At 32.7% G+C, this 23,877-nt stretch overlaps 1 protein-coding gene across 1 annotated transcript in view; it reads left to right on the top strand.

The window, feature by feature from the left end:
* RAB3GAP2 (RAB3 GTPase activating non-catalytic protein subunit 2) overlaps positions 1–23,877 on the top strand; it is an 85,465-nt gene that overhangs the window by 507 nt on the left and 61,081 nt on the right. The window contains exons 2-12 of the mRNA XM_074220906.1: positions 2,530–2,618; positions 7,076–7,157; positions 8,836–8,883; positions 8,964–9,039; positions 9,593–9,694; positions 12,240–12,339; positions 13,838–13,936; positions 15,287–15,435; positions 17,776–17,855; positions 17,968–18,057; positions 20,920–21,059. Of these exons, the coding sequence (XP_074077007.1) occupies positions 2,530–2,618; positions 7,076–7,157; positions 8,836–8,883; positions 8,964–9,039; positions 9,593–9,694; positions 12,240–12,339; positions 13,838–13,936; positions 15,287–15,435; positions 17,776–17,855; positions 17,968–18,057; positions 20,920–21,059 (1,055 nt within the window). The remainder of the gene's footprint in view (positions 1–2,529; positions 2,619–7,075; positions 7,158–8,835; positions 8,884–8,963; positions 9,040–9,592; positions 9,695–12,239; positions 12,340–13,837; positions 13,937–15,286; positions 15,436–17,775; positions 17,856–17,967; positions 18,058–20,919; positions 21,060–23,877) is intronic.

The raw sequence follows: 23,877 nt of genomic DNA, 5'->3' as shown, positions 1-23,877 counted from the left end.
CATTTCCAGATGCTCTTCCACATATATAAGTTAGAGATTTCATGGTGTAAATTTATGGCAGTAATCTCTGCAGGGATATTTTGATAGCATGGAAAGAACATTAGGCTTGGAATTAGGAGCCTAAAAGGTGACTCTGATACATATTAGCTTTATGACCTTGGGCAAGTTACTTAGATTCTCTGTTTCTTTATCTGTAATAGGGGGTTAATAATACTTGTATTTTCTAATCCTCACAAAAGTTGTTGTGAAGAAAGTTAGATATAAATCTTATTGTATGGTGTGCCCTATCATCGTTATCATCATCTTCATTATCAAAAGTTAACAACAGTATATGATCTGGGACTACTGACCTAACTCCCATTCAGACTGACAAGTTGGGTCCTCAGAAGGCAGCTGCTTCATCTTCCCTGATGTTTTCAGGTGACCCTATGAGGCTGATTTTTGTAATTCTATAGCTTAGGAGCCCCTAGAAGTATGCTTTCTTCTATCATTATTATTTCCTATCAATTCACCAATTAGGTTTAGTTAGTTTTCAGAAAGGGGGTATTTCCCCTCCCCTCACCCATATGAATGATCACACCACCATTATGTAGTCCAGAAGAAAGAGGGTTCTTAGCTAAAATGTTACTCACTGTTCCTGGTGCTGGAACTCCTCTCTCCATTGTGGAGTACTCACAAAGTTTTTCTAAGAAGACAAGATGCCCTCTATTCTCTCTTTGCTCCAAATGATTTCCTCTCAAGGACTTATTAGCTAACTGTTCTCTCTTCCAGTCAAATTTTTTAACTTTCCAATTTCCAACATAGCTTTTTATCTTTAAAAAACTTGCAGAGGAGGAACAGCTAGGTAAGAAGTAAGGGCTGCCTAGTAGACATTGGCATTGGGAGAGTATTCAAAGTATATACAACAGAACTATAAATATGAATTATTATTAATCACTTCATCCTGAGTAAAACATTAATGAAAAAGAATGAGTTTGCACTAGTCACTTGAAATTGTTGCTTTTAGAGGTCATGATTACTTTAATTCATTAAAAGTTATATCGTACCAAGTATAAGAATATTAACGAATCTGGAATTTCCAGACTTAGAAATTGCTCTGCATTTTGAAATATTGTATAAAATATTATTAGTAAAATGCTCCTGTTTATAGATGACATCATACTGAATCTAAAACATTGTAGAACTTCCTGGAGAGCTATATCCCTTCAAGAGTTTGGCCTAACAAGTACCACAGGAGATATCAAAGAAATGAAGGATATCTATAACCCACATTGGGGCATGCATTTGGTTGACAGCCTATACCATATCTAATCCTGGTTAAGGGCCTGAGCTCAGGCCAGGAGAGCAGTGCCTCTCCCTGGATCACATCACCTTGAAAGCACTGAAAATTTATAGACACCCAGAACTAGTTCCAAAAATAACAGCAGGAAAATCCTGAATCTTGAGACAAGTGCCCCCTTGGGAGCAGAGTACAGCTTTAACGTGAATTTAAAAGAAACTTGCTGGAAAAAGCAAACAAGAACAAAAAAAGAATCTGACCATAAAAAATTACTCTCTTATGTCAAAATAGCTGCAAGCCAATACAAAAAGTCAATAAAAATAGGAAAAATAGCTACAAACAAACCCTGAAAGATAAATGCTAATTGGGTTCAATCTCAAAAAGAATTCTTGGAAGAGTTAAAGAAAGAGATAAGAAAGAGATAAAAGTGGGAGAGGGGGGAAAAACAATTGGCCTAATAATAAAAGAGGCACAAAAATCCACTGAATAAAAGAACTCCCTTAAAAAGAAAAAATTACCACATGGAAAAAGAATACAAAAATTCACTAAAGAAAAAAATTTCTTATAAATTAAAATTGGGGAAGTGGAAGCTAATGATTCCAGGAGACATCAAAAAAATAATAAAACAATGAAAAAAATAAAATGAAGTGTTAAATGTCTTACTGAAAAATAACTGCCCTGGAAAATAGATCAAAGGGAGACAATTTAAGAATTGTTGGACTATATGTATGCAAAATGCTAATCTGACTGTTCCCCTGCTAAGGGGAGAGGAGTGGGAAGGAAGGGTGGAGTGAAATTTGTAGTTTGGAAATATGCATGTGCATATAGATGAAAATCAATAAATTTTTAAAAAAAGAATTGTTGGACTACCTGAAAGCCCTGATTTTAAAAAAAACCTAGTCATCCTATTTCAAGAAATTTTGTTCTGATAGTTTAGATTCAGAAAGAAAAATAGAAATGAAAAGAATACACTAATCACCTCCTGAAAGAGAACTCCCAGGAATACTACAATAAAATTCCAAAGTTTCCAGGTCAAGGAGAAAATAATGCAAGCAACCACAAAGAAACAATTCAAGTATTGTAGAGCTGCAGTTATGATCACACAAGATTTAATAACTTCCATAAGCAAAGGGTTTGGAATATGATATTCTAGAATGCAAAAGAGCTAGAATTACAACAAAGAATCACCTACTCAGCAAACTTGAATGTAATTCTTCACAGGAGGGGAAAATGGATATTTAATAAAATAGAAGACTTTCAAGCAGTCTTGATGGAAGAACCAGAGCTGAATTAGAAAGTGTGATATTCAAATGTAAGACTCAAGAGAAGGGGAAAAAAGGTAAAAGGAAAGAGAAAAGTAATGGACTCAATAAGATTGAAATGTTTACATTCTTAGATGGGAAGATGATACTTGTAATCCCTAAGAACTTTCTGGTTAGGGTTGTTAGAAGTAATCATAGAGGGTGTGGGTCTTACTTGACTATGATGGGATGATCTCAAAAAAAGTGAAGGAATGAGAAAGTGGGAAGCACAGGGAGAAGGAGAAAGAGAGGAAGAATGGGGGAAATTATTTCATATAAAAGAGGCTCACAGGGAAGAACTTTTACAGTGGAGGGGAAAATGGGGGGGGCATAGCAGGTAATATTTGAAGCTCATTTTCATTGGAATTGGTTCCAAGAGGGAATAACATACACAGTCAAGTATAGAAATGTGACTTACCCAATGAAGAATAAGGAAGGAAGGAGATAAGAGAAGGGGGTGGTGCTGGTAGAAAGGAAGGCAGATAAAGATGGCAGTGGTTAGAAGCAAAACACTTGAGGGACAGGATAAAAAGAGAGAATGAGAATATGGTAAATGGGTAAAATAGGAGGAAGGGAAATATCATTACTGAATATGAATGAGATGAGCTCACCCATAAGATGGAAGTGAATAGAATGAATTAGAATTCAGCAATTTGTTGTTTACAAGAAACACACTTAAAACAAAGAGACATAGACAGGAAAAAATAAGGATCTATTATGCTTCAACTGAGGTTAAAAAAAAAGATGCAGGTGTAGCAGTCAAAAATAAAACAACCCCTTGTGGGAAATCTGGGACACTATTACATTGTTGGTAGAGCTGTGAATTCATTTAACCTTTCTGGAGAGAAATTTGGAACTATACCCAAAGGGTAACAAAACTATGTATACCCCTTGATCCAGCAATACCATTACTGGGTCTATACCCTGAAGAGATGATGAGAAAGGGTAAAAACATCACTTGTACAAAAATATTCATAGCAGCCCTGTTTGTGGTGGCAAAGAATTGGAAATCAAGTAAGTGTCCTTCAACTGGGGAATGGCTTAGCAAACTGTGGGTATATGTATGTCATGGAATAAATACTATTGTTCTATTAGAAACCGGGGGGGGGGGGGGACTTCAGGGAAGCCTGGAGGGATTTGCATGAACTGATGCTGAGGGAGATGAGCAGAACCAGAAAAACACTGTACACCCTAACAGCAACATGGGAGTAATGATCCACCTTGATGGACTTGCTCATTCCATCAGTGCAACAATCAGGGACAATTTGGAGCTCTCAGCAATGGAGAATACCATCTGTATCCAGAGAAACAACTGTGGAGTTTGAACAAAGACCAAGGACTATTACCTTAAATTTAGAAGAAAAAAAAATCTGATATCTTATTGTCTGATCCTGCTCTCTCTCTCTCTCTTTTTTTTTAAAGGTTTTTTTCAAGGCAAATGGGGTTAAGTGTCTTGCCCAAGGCCACACAGCTAGGTAATTATTAAGTGTCTCAGACCGGATTTGAACCCAGGTACTCCTGACTCGAGGGCTGGTGCTTTATCCACTGCGCCATCTAGCTGCCCAATCCTGCTCTTATACTTTATGTTTCTTCCTTAAGGATATGATTTCTCTCTCATCACACTCAATTTGGATCAATGTAAAGACTGACAAATTGCCTTCTATATGGGGGGCAGGGGGAGAGAAGTAAGATTAGGGGGAAAATTGTAAAACTCAAAATAAACTTTTGAAAAAGAAAAAAAGAATAAAATAAAACAACCCCAAAATAGTTCTAATTAAAGAGAGAAGCAAGGAAACTACATTTTGTTAAAACATTTGTAGTTGAAATAATTGAGTTTTAATTGAAGTACATTAAAGTAATATCAAAACTAAATTACATGCACCCCAAATAGCATAGTGTCCAAATTCTTAAAGAAAAAGTTAAATGAATTTTAAGAGGTTAAAACGATGAATGAGGGACATCAACTTTCCCCTCTCAGAATTGGAAAAGTATAAACAAATAAGAAAGAAACTAAGGAGAAGAATAAAATTTTAGAAAAGTTAGTTATGATAGACATCTAGAGAAAACCAAATGGAAATAGAAAGGAGCATACCTTTTTTTCCTCAGCAGTTAATAGCATTCTCACAAAAACTGACAGGTTATAAAAACCTCTCAAACAAATTTAGGAAAGCAGAAATATTAAATGCATCCTTTTCAAACAATAATGCAATAAAAATATCATTCAGTAAAGGATAGTATAAAGATCAGTAAAAATTAATTGGAAATTAAACAGTGAACAAATAGAAACAGTTACTTCATTAAGGAAAATGAAAACAATGAAAAAGCATTCCAAAGTTTATCACATTAGCCAAAGCAGTACTTACGGGAAAATTTTTATCTCTAAACATTTTTCATCAGATATTCATAAATAGAGAAAGAGCAAATCAGTGACTTGGCCATGCAATTAAAAAAACAAATTAAAAATTCTAAATTAAACACCAAATTGGACATCCTTAAAAATCAAAGATGAGATGAATGAATTTTAAAAATAAAAAATTCATTAAACTAATAAGTTAAGAGTTGATTTTATGGGAAAAATCTAAAATAACCTAAAGCATTGGGTTTTAAAATGTTTTGTTTAAAAAAGTTTTAAAAAATTGACGTTTTAAAAAACCCCAAATTACCAGTTTAAAAAATGAAAATGTTGAAAACATCATTAATTAAGCTGAAATTAAGCAATTATTAGGAGCTCCCTAAGAAAAAATCCTAGAATCAGATGGATTCACAAGTGAATTCTACCATTTAAAGAACAATTAATTTCAATACTATATAAACTATTTGGAAAAACAGGCAAAGAAGAAATCCTACTAAATTTCTTTTACTATACTATTATGATTGCTGGTACCTAAACTAGCAACAGCAAAAAACAGAAGGAAAATATAGACAATTTTTCTCATGAATATTAATGCAAAAATTCTAAATTTGACTCCAGACTCTCTTCATACTATTCCTGCTACTTCCCTTCACATAACCTTACCCTCCAACTTAATTGAACCAAAAGGAGACCTTTACTGATGATGCTAGTTGTGATTTATATTTACTTTGGATGTAATTTTGTATTTCCTTAAGTTTCTATATGTTTTCTCATTCTAGTAGACTCTTAAGCCCCTGGAGGGCAGACTCATTTTTATCTTAGTAAACCCCAGTTTACATTGCTAAGCTTGGAGATAGTACTTGATGAATTATTGTTGAATTGAATTATTAGGAAAGAAGAGGTAATTAGATGTAGTATAATAGCAGGACATGATTTACATTTAGGGTAAAGAATGGGATTGAGTTTTTATTGACCAGTAACTGCCTTATAGCTAAATTGAGTATTTAGCTGAGTTTATTTTTATCTTTTTAAAAATATTTCAAGTTCTACTGCATATGTTAACATGCATTCTCTCTCCCTTAGACATATTTGGCATTTGACTCTTTTTCCTTTGCCTTTCATGACACCATGCTTTATAAGATGTTTATTCTCTGACTGATAGTTTTCTCTGGATTGATATTTTATTAGTTTTTCTTCTTCCATCAACCCTCTAAATATGGGTGTTTCATGAGCCTTTGTTTTCAGCATTCTCTTAGTGATATTATTTATTCAGCCTTGTCCTCAGTTATCATTTGAAGTGCAGTTTCCAGCTCCCATATTTCTTTTTCTGGTTTGAACCTTTCTTTAAACCCCAGGCCTATATTGTTAACTGTTGTCTAGATATATATGTACAGCTGATATTTCAAATTTATCATATTCAAAACTGAGTGCATCTTCACCTCCAGAATATTTTCTTTTTCTAAATTACAGAATTCTAATACTGATACCGTTTTCACCTTTAGCTGTCTGTAAATTAAATGTTTAATCATGCAAAACATTTCCAAAAGAAAATGTAGACCAAAATAAAATATTGCTGTTATTGTATACTATGTTCTTCTGGTTCTCTTCATTTCACTTTGCATCAGTTCATGTAAGTCTCTCCAGGTTTTTCTGAGAGCATCTAGGTCATCATTTCTTATATCACAATAGTATTCCTTCATAGTCGTATACTGCAAATTGTTCAGCTATTCCCCAAATGATGGACATCCCCTCAATTTCCAGTGTTTTGCCATCAGAAAATAGCTGCTGTAATATTTGGGCATAGCTGCTACATAATGATTGAATCAGTTCACAACTTCACATTGATGTCTCAGTTTTTCCACTTTCCCACCAACATTTATCATTCTCCTTTTCTATCCTATTAAGCCAATCTAGTAGTTGTGAGGTAGTACCTCATTGTTTTAATTTGCATTTCTCTGGTTAATAATGATTTAGAGCATTCCTTTATATGATATAGGTAGCTTTGATTACTTCATCTGAAAACTGACCATATGTTTTGATCATCTGTCATTTAGGGAATGGTACACGTATTTTTTAATGAAATATTTTAATGTACTTGAGGTTTTGTAAAATCTTATGTAGATTGATATCTTAATTTTTCAGCAAAATGGAAATATAGTGACAAAGGAAAAGAAGAAATGCAATATGCTGTTGGTTGGAGTGGTTCTCTTAATGTTGAAGAAGGGTATGTACTATGTAACAAGCTCTTATGTGAAACTGTTGGTTTGATCTAATAAAAATTGTGATAAAGGAAAAATACTATAGAAATTCCTTGGAACTGATATTAAAGTATAACTTTCCTAGAACATTTATTATTTATTAACATTATCTAAAATTACTTGAGATAAAGAAGAAAATGTGATTCCTTTTGGGATAGATTCAAAAGTTTTGAAGGAATTATGCAAAATCTCTTATAGTTCAAATATTCATCCAAGAATTCAAGATATCATTCATACCTTCTTGTCATATATATATATATATATATATATATAGAGAGAGAGAGAGAGAGAGAGAGAGAGAGAGAGAGAGATACCTGAAGAAAAATTTAGTGTCATTTATTTCTAAAGTCTTCAAGTGCTTTGGAGTTGTAAAGTTTACTTAATATAATAAATAGATTTCCCCTATAAAATGAGAAATTGTGAAGTGATCTTTATCATGGGAAAGAAGGAAAAGAGGAAGGAAGGAAGAATCAGGCATTTGTTAAATGTGTGCTATATGTTAGCCACTATGCAAAGTACTTTACTTGTATTAACTCATTTGATCTTCATTTGAGTCCTGGTTGATAAGTGTTATTATTATTATTATTATTATTATTATTATTATTACCATTTTACAATTGAGAAAATGAAACAATGAATTAGTGACTTGCACAGGATCAAATAGCTATATCTCATACTGGATTTGAACTAAGTTCTTCCTGAATTCAGGCCCATTGCTCTATCCATTGATTCAAAGTATACTGCTATTAGCACAGGAGGACAAGAAACTTGATATTAATTAATTTTACCATGCCTTAAAACTTTCTCAGTTATTAATAAGGTAATCCTTGAGACTTTTAGTTCAGTTGTCACAGGAAATACAAATTTGTTTTCAAATTATTCAAATCAGATACTTTCAATAAAGATATTTAATTTCCTTTCAAAATAGAGTACATAGTTTCAGTGAATCTTGAATTTTCTCTTTCTTTTGTGTTAGTGGTGGGCAAAAATGAGTTAATAAGTAGTATGGATTTATTGAAGTAAGTTAGGCCAGTGTTGGATGAAGGAGAATAAAAGTGAGTGGATACTCATTGGAAATTCAGGATTTATCTCTGGTTACTTGACAGAAACTCAACTCTTTGGAAAATGTGGGAAGTTTGTTTTGGGAATTAGTATACTTCATTTATAGTTCTAGGATATGAAGAAAATTTAGCATGATTTAGGAATAGGATTGGTACTTTTTTTTCCTTTCTGGGAGATTGATAATATCTATGAAATTGGACTAGATAAAGAAAAAACAGGATAGTGATTCAAAGTATGTGGGGGGGGGAGAAAAGGGTGCATTGTTTAAATTCCCATTGGGCCAGAAGCAATTGCTATATTTCATTCACATAGTTATAGTGTGTATTTGAATATGTCACCGTTTTATGTGATTCATTATCAATGCTACTTGAGACCTATGTATATGAGTGATCATGTCCATTACCATTCATCTTTTTAATGTTTTATCAAATATTTAAAGTAATTTGCAAACCTTATTGGGTTGTATAAAATGCCCTGGCCAACACTACTACTACTACTACTACTACTACTACTACTACTAATTATTATTTGAAATGACAATTAGATCTTCATTTTTAATAAAATAACATATTTTGTTTTTAGGGAATGTGTAAGTAGTGCCTTGTGTATTCCGTTGGCGAGTCAAAAAAGGTAAGAGCAAGCAAAAGATATCTTTATTTCTATCTTAGTATATAGGATTTTTAATTTTTGTGACATTTTGGTTGCATTAGAAGTTCCACTGGGCGCCCTGACTGGACCTGCATCGTAGTGGGCTTTACTTCTGGTTATGTTCGATTCTATACTGAGGTGAGTTATTTGTTTACAACATTTCTTTGACTCCCCAAAGAAGTTGATTACCAAGTTGATTATCTTCAATATTTTTTTTTAATAGTAACTAGTAAGTAACCAAACCATTTGATCAGAAAGCATAGAGATTCTAAGTGGTCATTGGACAAATGGGCATTAAAAGGTGATGGAAGAAGAACTAAGGACAGATTTTTTTTTTTTTTGGCAGGGTAATGGGGGTTAAGTGGCTTGCCCAAGGCCACACAGCTAGGTAATTATTAAGTGTCTGAGGCTGGATTTGAACTCAGGTGCTCCTGACTCCAGGGCTGGTGCTCTATCTACTGCGCCACCTAGCCACCCCTAAGGACAGAGATTAAGAATTTCCACATAAAAAAAAAGAATTTCCACATAGTTCTATGTGGGGAAAGAGGGTGGGGAGGAATTAGGGTTCATGAAATTTTATAGGAAAATGATACTATAGAAATGTTCTTATAAATAGATATTATCTATATATAAACATGGGTTATTTTTTAAATGAGATTAAATATTTATATCCATTTTGATTTCCTTGTAGAATGGTGTATTGTTGCTTGCACAACTTTTGAATGAAGATCCTGTACTACAGCTAAAATGCAGGACTTATGAAATCCCAAGACATCCTGGAGTTACGGAACAGGTTAGCAAATAAAAAACAATCAAAACCAAAATAAAACAAAACAAACTAATGGCATTAGAGCAGATCCTTATTCCTTTGCAGAATTTTTGAATTGCAAAATTTAGAAGTTTCTAACAATTGGCAAATGTATTTCAAACTAGAACTTTAATACTTCAGTTAAATGCTGAAATTTTTTTTCAGGCCCGTTTCTCTCTGTTTAATGGAATATTATATATTTTCTTCTATTTTAGAGTATAATTTGTAGGAATCCTCAACTTTTTACTGTTTGTAACATTTAATACTTTTTTAATTTCTCAAGGGGAAAAGGTCTAAATATAGAAATTAATTATGGCATTAACACATTTTTACATCTTTTTTTCTCTGTTTCTTTTGTGACACAGTTGTCAAGTAAAATTATCCTTCTATAAGGGAAAGAAATTTCCAATAATATTATCATTGCTACTATTTTACACAATATTCTCATATTTCATCTGTAAAGTAATTGTTGGACTTTTATTAAGTTAGATTATGACCTGTGGGGTTTTTTTTTTGTAGTTATAACTTATATTTAAAGTGTTGTTGGATATGCAAAAAAATAAACTTTTTTTTTACTAAAGATCTAGAGTTGTAAAAGATACCTCATTATGTCAAGTTCAGCACTCTGTCTGAAGACAAATCAACAACACATTAATCAAATATAGCTTGTTTATACTCAATTTGCAGGATCCTCCAGACATAGTCCACATTTTGTCTTATTAGGTAGTAACATTATTTTATCACTGTTGGGTAAAAAAAATACTTATCTTTATATTAGTTACTTCCCTCTTTTTGATTGCAAGTTGAAACTGTTTTGATACTCATTCTGTTCTAAAATACTTTATATGTGTGTTCATGTTCATGGTAAAGTGCTATGGAGAATCCAAAAAGAGTAAAAGATTACAGTCTTATTACAATGATTGCAGCATAGTTGGAGAGAGAGAAGACATATGTGTATGTGTTTGTGTCTTTAATACATAATTATACACATGTGTATGTGAAAGTATAAAATAGTATATTATTAATTGCTAGGTCTAGGAAAAATTTGGATAGATTGAGAGGAAGTTGTTTCAGTTAAGAGAAGTGACATCAAGGAAGACATGGATCTTGTTATGTTCTTGGAAAGGTGAGGAGCAGTTTTGACTAGAGTAGAAGGGTGTCTGTGTGTGTGTGTGTGTGTGTGTGTGTGTGTGTGTGTGTGTTTGATCCATATAAATTTATATACATGTTTGTGTATAAAATGCACACACACATACGGAAATGGGAAATAAGTTTGACGATAACAGGTTATTGTGAATGTCCTAGGAAGTCAAATACAGATTTTTAAATATGATAAAAGTCAATAAGAATTTTTTTACAAAGGATTCTGAAAAGAAAAATGACATGACATTCATGTAATAAGGTCAGCTGAATTTAACAATTTTGCATAGAGTAAATTGAAAAGGAATTGGAAACAGGAATAGCAGTTATATGTTTAATACAGCATTAGTTAAGGAGAAATTGGACTCCTGTGCTAGCACTAATGATCAGGGAATGCTGCTTTCCCACTATTCCCACTAACTATTTGAGTGACCTTGGGTGAGCTTTGTCATTTGTAAATTTGGGGTATTATTAGATGAGCTCTAAGATCTGTTCTTTGTTATCTTACATCCTATTGTTGCAACAAGAAATATTTTGAAGAAAAATTAATAGAACTTGATAAATACCTGGATTTAAGAAGTCAAATATTGGTTTCTTTGACAAAAAAGTTTGAAAGGAATTGGTTTAGGGAAAGAAAATAGATCTGTTTTATGTGATTGACTTTGAAATTGATGGCAACATTTGGAAGTGGTAATGTCATTTGAAGATGGAATTCAAGTGAGAAGGCAAAAAAAAGATTTGGAATTTTAGGATTCCATAATAGAAGTCATGAGATTGAATGAATTCCTTAAGAGATTAAAAAAATAGAAAAACAGAGACTTTTGTACTGAAACTAAAGGAACACAGGCCAAGAAGGAAAGGAGCCAGGAAGGAAACAGAGGTACAGGTAGGAAGAGAATCAGATTGAAGACAAGAGTTTATGAAAAGTAGGATAGTATAGGGCTAAATATACAGAAATGTACTAGAGTGAGTGGACAAGGAAAATATTAAAATCATAGAATCATGAATTTAGATCTAGAAAGAACCTTAGAGGGTATCTAGTCCAGTGCCACTTAGGCAAGGAAATTTAGACTTAGGGAGACAATTCATCTAACATTTTGATTCTTTTATCTGCACTGCCTTGGGTTTTTCCATATTTTGATGAAAATAAATGTAAATAAAGATAAAAACTGTGTAGTATAAGGCCATGATTCATCATAAATACGAAAGCTCCTATTTGTCAAAGTTCTTCAGGAAAAGTTTCCATTTATTTTCATTGACTATCTTCCTGGTATTTTTTGTTTTTTGAACCCAAGAAATAGTTGTTTAGTCAGAAATTTAGATACAGCAAACAAATAGAACTACATGGCAGTGTTGAAAATTGATTTTTTTTTCCTTGTTCATTGAAAAGAATGAAGAGTTGAGTATCTTGTATCCAGCTGCAATTGTGACTATTGATGGTTTCAGCCTTTTTCAGTCCCTCCGTGCTTGTCGAAATCAGGTAGCAAAAGGTAAAGTTCTGATAAGAAACTGCATAACTCCTGTCAGTGTTAATAGTTTTAAATTTATCACACTAATTTTAGATATAATAAAAATATTCAAAAATTTATACATTAGGAAACATTTCTTGCTTTTTCTTTTCTGGACCCTCACTTTCAGGAAATTACGGCATTTTTTCACTAAAATATTTCAGCAGGTAAAATTAACAAATTGACACACACTTCTCTCATTTGACTTCATTTATCTTTTATAATAAATGTCATGTTAAATCAGTACATGCGTGCAGTTAGGTGTCACAGTGGATAGAGCACCGGCCCTGGAGTCAGAAGGATCTGAGTTCAAATCCAGCCTCAGACACTTAATAATTACCTAGCTGTGTGACTTTAGGCAAGTCACTTAGGTCCATTCATTGCCTTAAATAAATTAAATCAAAAAATTTTTTAAAATCAACACATGAATTTAAAACATTGTTGTTGTTTTTTTAAGCATTAAAATCAAAGTTTTTGTCTTTGGTAGGCAAGTTTCTAGGAAATGTACTATCACATTTTTAGTTGATATTGATAAGATACCCCTTGATGCTGAAAATACCAAGGTTCCTATATGTTAAACAATTTATTTTGTAAAGCTATATTCTTTTTTGGCAATACAGAAATATGGTTGTTCATTGCTTCTTATTAGCTCTGAACTGCACTGGTTATAAGCTCAATTATTTATCTGCATTGTGGGTCATGTTTAGTTGATGATATGGAAAAATAAATATTTTCTTGACCTCTATTCATTTGTGCTTTTAAAATTGGATTTTATTTTTCTTTTACCAAGGTAATCTTCTTAGCTTTTTAGAGAGAACTGAGTTAAACTTTAGTTGTATTTTAATATCTGACCTTCTGGTCTGCTGATCACAGTCAGCAAACATTTAGAAACTACTTACCTTGTGCCAGGCATTATGCGAGACAAACTGTGAGTAGCTATGGACATAAAAGATATACTCAGAATAGTCAGAAGGCAAATTTAGAGGAGAGGGGCTAGCAGTGGAGGGCATAGGAGGTAAACTGGAAGCTTTGTCAAGAGTTCCAGAATCTAAGTTGGTAACACTGAACTTTTGATAACACTGGATGATCTTCTTTGTTTTCTACTGTTCTTTAGATGGAATTATTCATTTCTGAGCTTCTCTTGCCATTTCCTTATTCTAGCACAACTATACCAGAATGACAGTAGTTAGTTGTGTTTGAGTTTCTTTTGTGTAAAACACTTTTCCTGAGTTCATTAAATCTCATGTGATATGCTATTACTACTTAAATTCAGTCTGTAATGTTTTTATAATCTTCATTGAAGCTAATAAGTCAATTAACAATTGTGTTTTTGCTTCCCTGCTTTAGTTGACAATTAAAAAAACAAATTAGGTGATTTCATTTTAGTTTTTTATGGTAAAAAAAATTTTAGGCGAATTTTAACAATTTAGAAAGGAAATAAAAAACAACCTCCTAATGTCTGTAATTCTTAATTCTATAGCTGCAGCATCAGGTAATGAAAACATACAACCACCACCTTTAGCTTATAAGAAATGGGGTCTACAGGATATTGACACCATAATTGATCATGCAAGTATTGGTAAGCATTAGTATTTGAATTTTTAAAAAATTACTTTAGTAGTATTTATCTAGAAGTTCTCATATCATTATTACTATGACACTAACTTACATTATGTGATAATTTAAAGGGTGCAATAGTGAAGCATGCAATAAAAATATCACTTAACAGGTGAGAAATTGGGGCTTACAGACTCATCAAATATTTATTGTTTACTTGCCATAGGCACAGTACTAAGTGCTAGGAACACCAAGAAAACAGGGTCACCTGCTCTCAAGAGCTTAAATTTCTTATTTTATAGTCAGTTTATACACTGAACACTGTGCTATGAGCCAAGTGTTTTTCATAGCTTTTAAATTCACCTAAGTGGCACAGCCCTGGAGTCAGGAGAACCTTAGTTCCTCAGACACTTGATAATTACTAGTTGTGCGACCTTGGGCAAGTCACTTAACCCCATTGCCTTACAAACCCCCCAAATAAATGAATTCACCAGAGCTGGATCTAGTGCCTATGTATTGAACTTATAAAAAAAATATTAAGTAATGAATATACTGCTTGTAAATCTAACAATAAAAGTCATTTTTCAAACCTAAACTAGACTTGACTTGATGAAATTGACCAACCTGTAGCATGTTCAGCAGTTTGAAGATTACCCTGTATTCACCAATTTACTAAATCAAAGGTCCTCCAACCAACAGATTATGATCTACCTCTAGTAGATTTGTATATTGTTGACTGTCTCCAAACTCATTTTATTTTGAGAAGATCAAGCACAATTGAGACTAATGGTGAGCAACTATAGCTCCCACTGGTACACAAAATATTTTGGAAGTAAAAAGTCACTTATTCATTAAAAAAAAGGTTAAAGATCCCTGGGGTTTACAGAATAGCTTTTTGTTTAAATATACTATTTTTATATATTTCTTAGAATCAGAAAAAATGAATGACTATTATTTAATGTACAGTAGTCCTTTCAATATTTTTAGACTTTTATTGGATTCTACTTTTGTAGGACAAAGCTTATCAAATAAATAGAAATATTGCTAGCATTTAAAAAAATTTTTTAACATGTATTTTAAAGTAAAATTAAGCACAAATATTTTAGGATTAAGAGTAGAAGCAAATCTTAGACATACTCTAGGACAGTCTATTCATTTTACAAATAAGGAAATTAAGATGTGGAGGGGTGTAATTTTCTCAGTGTCACATAGCTAATTGTACATTCAAACCAAGGTTCTTTGATTTCAGATTTAATGATCTTTCCATAATTCATTGCTTTACCTTTTAGTATAAAATAATCTTAACCAAAAATTTAGCAGCCTAAAATAACATTACCTCAGCACATTTTTAATACTGTTTTTTTTGTTATAGGAATTATGACTCTATGTCCATTTGATCAAATGAAAACTGCTTCCAATATAGGTGGATTTAATGCAGCAATAAAAAATAGTCCACCTGCAATGTCTCAGTACATTACAGTTGGGTCAAATCCATTTACTGGTTTCTTCTATGCTTTAGAGGTATGTATTTCACAAATGGTAATGATAAAGGTGAATATTTGTAGTTTTTAATCTCTTTTCCTATTTTTATGTACATAGAAATCTGTTACTATTCTACTTTTATTCCAAACTTTTTAATTCCCTATTATTAATAAAATGGTTAAAAAAATTTTTAGCCATGTACCTTGAAAAGTTAATTTACAGCAGAAGAGTTATTTAATATGCTTGATGAAAAATTTTAGAAGCTTTTTTGACAGCAGTTGTCTACTATACATCAGATAGGTTTCTTGGAGAACTGATTTTTTGTCTTATTGACATGCTTATCTGTTTTTAAGTGTCATTTTTAGCTACAGAATTTATCTTAATTGCTATTTTAAGATCTAATGAAAATCACTCAGCATGGTCTTCAACAGTAAATTTATATATTTTTTATTCTTTTTATGTAGCTTGAAAATAGGAAGAAAATTTCCTATGGACTTAAAAATTGAATGTGAATTATTTCTTATTGCTAATGAATAGTTTCTGGTCTTGTCTTCAGTATTATGTACACTCATTTTATGATTTCAGTATTTTAAATTAGAATGAATATGGGCCACAATTTCCTCCTAAATCTAACATACCTATTTAGTAGTCTTCCATAAAAAGAAGAGCTACTAAAAACTTTTCCTTTGCTAGGGAACCTGATGCTATCACATACTTTGTTCCTTCAAGGTGACATACGCAGATTCCTCCTGCTTACATGTTCAAAGAAACTGCATTCATCCCTGTTCTGAGTTCCTTTGAACATAGATATTTCACCATAAAAGCTCCTCAGATTTCCTTTGCTCCCCGTATCTTGGAGATTAAAGTAAATAAGTAAGATGTGGTAGATAGAAAGGGATCTTGGGGAGATTTTTTTTTTTCCCTAGAAGATAGGCATTTCTTCCACAGCTGAAGCTATATTTTTCTATTTCTCACTTCTAGAGAGATGACAGTAGTGACGCCTGTTTTGAAGTTTCAAATGTTCTGACGATTCAATGTCATGAGCAGACCTGGTAGATGACATGGAATAGTGAGTTTAGGGCATGAAGTAAGAGAAGAGGCAGAAAGGAAGTGGTATAGCTGTGTGACTCTCTGACTCATCTCACATTTGTTTGCCATTTTCAGCTTCCCTACTTTTGTGAGTTTCTTATAATGATGCTTTACATTTTTGAGGGGATAAGGTTATTTTAGTTAGTTTTAGAAAAAAATCAGATTCTAGTCAGTGTGTATTATGTTGATATTTTTGTGTGATTGTAGTTTTCCATTTATAGTGATGCTATTTTAGGGATGTGGTTTAAATTTTTAAGTGATGTAGTCAACATAAGTTTTTCATGTATTTAAAAGAGATTATTAGTTCAGAATATATTTTCAGTTCCAAAGCATTTCTTTAAAACACACACACACACACACACACACACTAATTTCATTGATAGAGGAAATTAACAGTGAAGAAATTTCCCTATAACTTTGAGAATAACCTCTGACAGCAAAGGTTTGATGCCTTGACTTGTCCAGAATCCCACTCAGTATTTTTGATAGAAGCAGTCTTGAACAGCAGGTTTAAAAGAAATAATTATATTTTTAAAAAACTGGCACGGTAAAATTAAAAATGGAACTGATACTGAGATTAAAGTCTCAGTGCCTTTTCCTCCAAATCTAAATTGTAATAACACTTTGGTTTTTTAAAATGTCCTTAGATTTCTGATAGTTAATTTGCATGTCTGTCTTTTTTTATTGCTTTGGGAGTTATACATGAATTTTGATATCTTCCTGGGTAAATAGACAAGAAGCTTCAGAATTGATCCTGATCCATAAGGAATTTGAAAGAAGAAATATTCTCATGGAGACAGAAAATAACTTTCAGAAGACAAATTCTGGCTCCTATAACTTCTGAACGTTACCTCTTTTTTTAAGGTTATGAAATTTTTGACTGAGAGATCATAATTGAGACCATTTTTCGTATAAAACAAATCTCAAAATTAGCTAAATTTTTCATATATAGATATTATGAGATCTTTTTTGAGTGAATCTAATAGTGCTTTTTAAAAAAGGAAAAACCCAACATCTTAGTTTGGAAGGGAAAATAGAGAGTAGCCATTTTCTTAATAATTGTGCTCTTAAAAAGTAAATTTTGCTTTGGAAATTAGTTCTGTCTTAAAGCAAAACTTGGAGTTGAACGGTACATTTTTGTTAGGGTAGACTTGACTTGTCTTTTAAAACTCTTTGAATTAAGATTATTTTAAAAGACTTTTCTGTCTACTGCCTTTTTTTTTACGTAAAAATGGTTATCTTATTTGCTTTCTTAGGTTTAAAATTTTTGTTCTTTTGTTATTTCTTTAGGGAAGTTCACAGCCATTGCTGTCTCATGTTGCTTTAGCAGTTGCAAGTAAACTGACTTCTGCTCTATTTAATGCAGCCAGGTAATGGATTCCAAATAATTTCAGATGCACTTAGATTTGTTTTTGGAAGCTTATTGTCTGCATTTTGTGTTTTAGAATCATTAGTGTTATTTTTAATTTATTTTGTTTCAAGTGGCTGGCTTGGTTGGAAGAGTAAGCATGAAGAGGAAACTATTCAAAAGCAGAAACCAAAAGTTGAACCAGCAACACCATTAGCTGTAAGGCAAGTTGGTTATGTAGTTTTTAAGATATTTTTTATAAGTTCATTTTAACTGTTGAATTTTGTAATTTTTGCAAATTCCCAGTTCTTTTATCATTGATTGCCCATCAGTCTGCTCAGTCTTTAGAACTGTTAAGATACCAAATGAAATATTTTTTTCTTTCTGTTTAATATAAAAAGTTCAGTAAAAACCATTGAATTTCTTTCTTTAAAAAATTTATAATAGCTTGTCCCTAAGGGAAACAGCGTGGCCTTGGAGTTAGGTAGACCTGAGGACTAACCTTATCTCTGATTCTTACCTGATTCTTATGACCATGAATCTGATTCTTATGAACAAGCACAAATTGTGTGACCATGACAAGCCACTTCAATCCTTCAATGACCCAGAAACTATTAAGGTACAATTACAGTTGTTGAATTGTATTGGTGGAAAGAGTTTCTCACTAGGAGGCCTCCACATTAGTGAAATAACTAATCTGATACAAGAGCAACACAGATCACTACTTTGGACAAGATCTAATTCAGTGATTTAAATATTAATAATAGAATCAAAGCAAAGTAATAAAGATGATGTGAGCATGTATCAGAGTCATTGGTTGTATTACAGAATAGTCTGTATTCATGCCTCTGTTTTTATTTTCTGCTCATTTACTATTAAGGTAAAGTCAAGAAAGAAAATGCCACTTAAATTAGAATTCTTTTTCTTTAGTATATCTTTCTTAAGAACTGTTAAAGTTTATTGAGTATATCAACTTTGAGAACTAGAAAAGATACAAAAAATTAATGAAATATTTATTTAGTTACCTGAAATGTGAAAGGTGCTACATTAGGGCACCTTAGAGCCCAAGTTTCCACAACCATAAAATATGGCTCCTATTTGTCCTGCTTGTTTCATAGGACTGTTCTATAGAAAGGATTTTGTAAACCTTACTTAGAGCACCAGAGAATTGTGAAATGATCGTAATGATGATTCTAAATAAAGCTGTAACATAAACCCTAGTTTGCAGTCTAATAAGGAAGAAGGTAGTGATCACAAATAACTAGGTTGTAATGGAGGAAGTGTAGGACTTGAAAGATACATTTTCACCTACAGGGAGAGGATGGTGAAGGCAAGAGTTTCATAGAGGAAATGGCACCAGAGTTGGGATTTCTGCAGGTGGATATTGTGAAGACAATAGGGCAGATCCATTCTAGGCATGGCAGACTGTGTGAACAAATGCATAGAGATGTGAAATAGAAAAACAATAACAGAAAATTCAGGATAGATTAGTTTGGACAAGATATGAAATTAGAAAAGTAAATTAGAGCTTGGTCTTGGAGAATCTTGAATTTTGAGGCTAAAAATTCATACTTTATTTAGCAGGCAATAAGAAACTACTGATGGTTTTTGGAAAGAAGACTGACATGGCCAGAAGGGTTCATTAGGAAGATTATGTGGGCAGTGATATGAAGACTATATTGGAGAAAGCAGCATGAAAATAGGGAGATGTATAAGTGGTTAATTAAAGTCTTAAGCATATTCCAGAGAATGAACAAGGGTAGTTGTAGTGGGATAAAGAGAAGGGAGGGATACTAGAGATATTGTGGAAAAAGAAAAGGCAAGCCTTGGCACCTGATTGGGTGTATATTGTGATGGAAAGAGAAAAGAGTCAGATTACTTTAAGAATCTTTGTCTAGGTGAATAGGAAAATGGTAAGATCTTTAAAAGAAATAAAGACTGAGGGTGGGTTAGTAAGAGATATGCTGAATTTGAAATAGTGGTAGAACTTTCAGGAAGAAGTAAACATTGGGCACTTGAAAAATAAGGAGGTTGGCTTATGGAGAGAGTTTAGAGATAGAGATTGGAGGTCATTTATGTAGGAATGATAATTAAAGCTATAGTAGTGGGTGAAATTATTGGGGAGAAAGATTAAAGGGGGGGAGGGAAGACTAAAGACAGAATTGAAGCTAAATACTACATTTGAGGGATTAGAGGAGAAGGAAGAACAAGCAAAAGGCCAAACCAGATTTCTGAGTAAACAAAACAGATGTGATAAAGTTTATGCATCATTGACACACTTTACTCTTAAGACACCCCTCAATCCCTCATTTAGAGATTATTTACTTTTAAGTGATAGATAAATCTTACAAGAATGAGGAGACTATCCATTACAGGTCAGTATATCGGCAAATAAAAGAAATGACAACTAACAGCTTGAAAGTGAGGAAGCAGGGGGCGGCTAGGTGGCACAGTGTATAGAGCACCGGCCTTGGAGTCAGGAGTACCTGGGTTCAAATCTGACCTCAGACATTTAATAATTACCTAACCGTGTGGCCTTGGGGAAGCCACTTAACCCCATTGCCTTGAGGGAAAAAAATAAAGTGAGGGAGCAGATACAAGAAATAATAAACACGTGAATGAGTGTAAGAAGCAGAGCAGTCTAGTGCCATTTTGTGTGCAAACCTCAAATAGACCATTACAATTTGTGAGTGTAAAATAGCTGTAATGTTAATCCCAAATCATCACAGAAAAGATGAATTGTCTTCACTTAGCTTTCTTTTAAAAAGCCAGAGAAATAAGACTGCATTACAGAAAGATTTTAATTCAGATTTAAATAGTTTTGATGTTTAAAGAAGTAATGCCCAGTTATATTTGAAGACTCACCTATCCAGAAGGACTCATTCTCTTATTCCTCATTAACTAAGTTATATCCCAAAACTTTTCATTAGTAAATATTCATGTTTAATCAGCCCACAAAAGTGAGTATTAATCTAAGTTTCATATTTTTTAAGTTGAAAAAAATATACTCTTTTGTTTACATGTTTAATGGTTTTTCCTACTTCACAAGATTGTGATATGTTTTTATGTTTTCTTTTTAATATCAGATTTGGGCTTCCTGATTCAAGGCGCCATGGTGAAAGCATATGTCTCTCTCCATGTAACACACTAGCAGCAGTAACTGATGATTTTGGCAGAGTTATCTTATTAGATGTGTCAAGGGGACTTGCAATTCGCATGTGGAAAGGTACTACACTACCTTGGGATAATAAATCTAGGGGCTTCTTTTCACTATTTGAATAGATATTTTCCCTTTCCTCCAACTTACTAAAACAGTTTGTAATAAATTTGAAAATATTTTGTTGTATTTTAATTTTGATTTTATTTTGAAAGATAAACATGGTAATCACTGTAGAACTGAAATATTATTGGATCTGTTTTCCATAGTTTAAATATACATAATATTTGAATATTCAATTTGATTATACCAATTCATAAATTATCTTTGCCACTGAACATTGCAGTTTAATATAACTATACACAATATTGGAGGAGCCATTGTAGTCAGAAGAACCTAAGTTAAAGTCTCACCTCCTCCATACATTAAATGTACAACTATGATCAAATCACTTTACCTTTTACTGCCTTCTGACAACACTCAAGATAGTTAGAAAAGAGTACTTGATTTGTATTAATGGAGGAAATTTTCATACTAATTAAATCAAAACTAAAATATTAATCTACCTGATTATTTCAGATGATGCCATGCTAGATAATTTTTTTAAGGTCAATCATAGTTAAACTATTCCTGCAAATAAAATACTTTTAAAATCTAGCAAAGAAATTTGCCTCCCACTTTGACATCTAAAGACTATTTGTAAATAATGTCCATTACAAAAGGTTAGAGTTAGTGTAACTATCCCTAATAATCCATTATAGATCAAAGTTTTACTAAGTTATTTTTGAATTTGTTTGTACCATTTGTTGAAATAACAGGCTGTAAGGGGCGGCTAGGTGGCGTAGTGGATAAAGCACCGACCTTGGAGTCAGGAGTACCTGGGTTCAAATCCAGTCTCAGACACTTAATATATTATTACCTAGCTGTGTGGCCTTGGGCAAGCCACTTAACCCCATTTGCCTTGCAAAAAAAAAAAACCCTGAAAAAAAAAGAAGTTTCTAACTTCGTATGTAAAACCACATTTTTTGTTCGTTCAATCAGCAAGCATTTATTAAGTGCCTATTATATGCAGGCAATGAAGATGCAAAGAAAAAATGAAATACTCAGACCTCTAAGTTGCTTATATTTTCTTGAGAAGAACAATATTGTGCATGAATCATGTATACTCCAATTTCATGGGGTGATTAGGAAAGACTTCTTGTATGAGGGACCATTTTGATTGGGTTTTGAAGGAAATCATTGTTTCTAAGATAGGGAAGTGAGGAGGAAGTGCATATCAGGTGTGGGAGATAACTCATACAAAGACTTGTAGATGCAAATGAAATAACATATACATGATATAGGAAGGGAGCCCATTTGCTTAGACTGAAGTATGCATGAAGGGAAATAATGTATAAGGTTTGAAAGATTGATTGGAGCCCTGTTGTAAAGAAGTTTTCATACTAAGTAAAGGATTTGTTTTTGATCCTAGAGTAACAATGAATAATTGAAACTTCTTGAGCAAGGAAGTAACAATTTCAAATATGTGTCTTAGAAATATCATTTTGACAATTTTGTGGAGGATATATAGGAGAGGATAGGGATTTTTGGCAGGGAAATTAATTAGGAAATTATTGCAATAGCCCTGGGCTAGGGTTGGAGCTAGGTTGGTTGTAATAGTGTGAATGAGATGAGTGATTCAGCTGTAAAAGATATTTTTGAGGAAGAATCAGCAAAAATTGGCAGCTACTGGTAAATAATGAATTGAAGATAGATGACTCAGGCTTCAAATCTAAGTGACTAAAGAGATGGAGGTATCCTTAACAATGACACTACTTTCAGTACTTTAAGCATCTGTGATTTTATGATGTGGGTGTTCCCTCTGCTGTCATAGATCTTACCTCTTCTTTAGCTTTGTCATTGGTCTTTGTGAATTGCTCTGACCAGCCTTTGAATGATGAACTTCTTGGAATTAAACTGAGATGGCTCTTAAATAACAGGAATACAGCGTTGTTCTGGACCTATATCTCAAGTTTTTCTAGCTTGATAGGATCTCCCAGTGCTAGAGTTCATGAGAGCCTAAAGGCTTTGAAGACTTCAGGCCTACTTGCCTTGTTGAGCCACTGAAGAAGACCTTTAAATGGATGTGTGTGTGTGTGTGTGTGTGTGTGTGTGTGTGTGTGTGTGTGTACATTTTTTGTATTCTCAATATCTTATGTTCTTTCACATCACAATAAGGTTATAAACTTAAGTCACTGCTTTTGTGCCATTCTCAGAGCTAGATATTTGTCAGAAAAGTAAAAATCCCTGATTTTGCTAATACAGCACAAATCACAGCTCAAATTTTCTGTCTTAAAGAGTTGTCTAAGACTAAGAGAGGTTAAGTAACTTTTGCGTAACACTGTTACTTAAAAAGTGTCGTTTTGAACATTAAATCCCCCTGACTTTGAAGTCTAGTAGTCTGTTCATTCTGATACCACACTACCAACTATAATAGTCACCTCATAAACACTTATTAAATTAAATTGATTTGCATTGAGTAAAATCATGCTTTAAAGGTTAAAACCAAGTCTTAATTCTTTTGTTTATTCATTCTGGGTAACACTGGATATATAAGCTTAAGAAATATTTGCTTATCATCTCCTTTTACTGAGTTCTCTGTTCAAGCAATACATTTCTGTAATTGTATTGTAATTCCATTTTTACTTTATTTTAACAAGCTATTGTATAGAACCTGGTAAAATACTTCTGAGCATTATTATATATTTGTTATCCTTGTCTTTATACTTATCCTTCAAAGAAATCCAATAGATTAGTGAGATGTTTGTTTAACAAATATTTATGGAATATGTACTATATGTAAGGCCTTATAAGGAATACAAAATAGTGTAAGACAAGGAATCTGCCT

Source organism: Macrotis lagotis, chromosome 2, assembly GCF_037893015.1.
Source record: "Macrotis lagotis isolate mMagLag1 chromosome 2, bilby.v1.9.chrom.fasta, whole genome shotgun sequence".
Classification (NCBI taxonomy): Eukaryota; Metazoa; Chordata; class Mammalia; order Peramelemorphia; family Peramelidae; genus Macrotis; species Macrotis lagotis.
The sequence above is the reverse complement of the archived record's forward strand: the minus strand, read 5'-3'. Positions and strand labels throughout refer to the sequence as shown.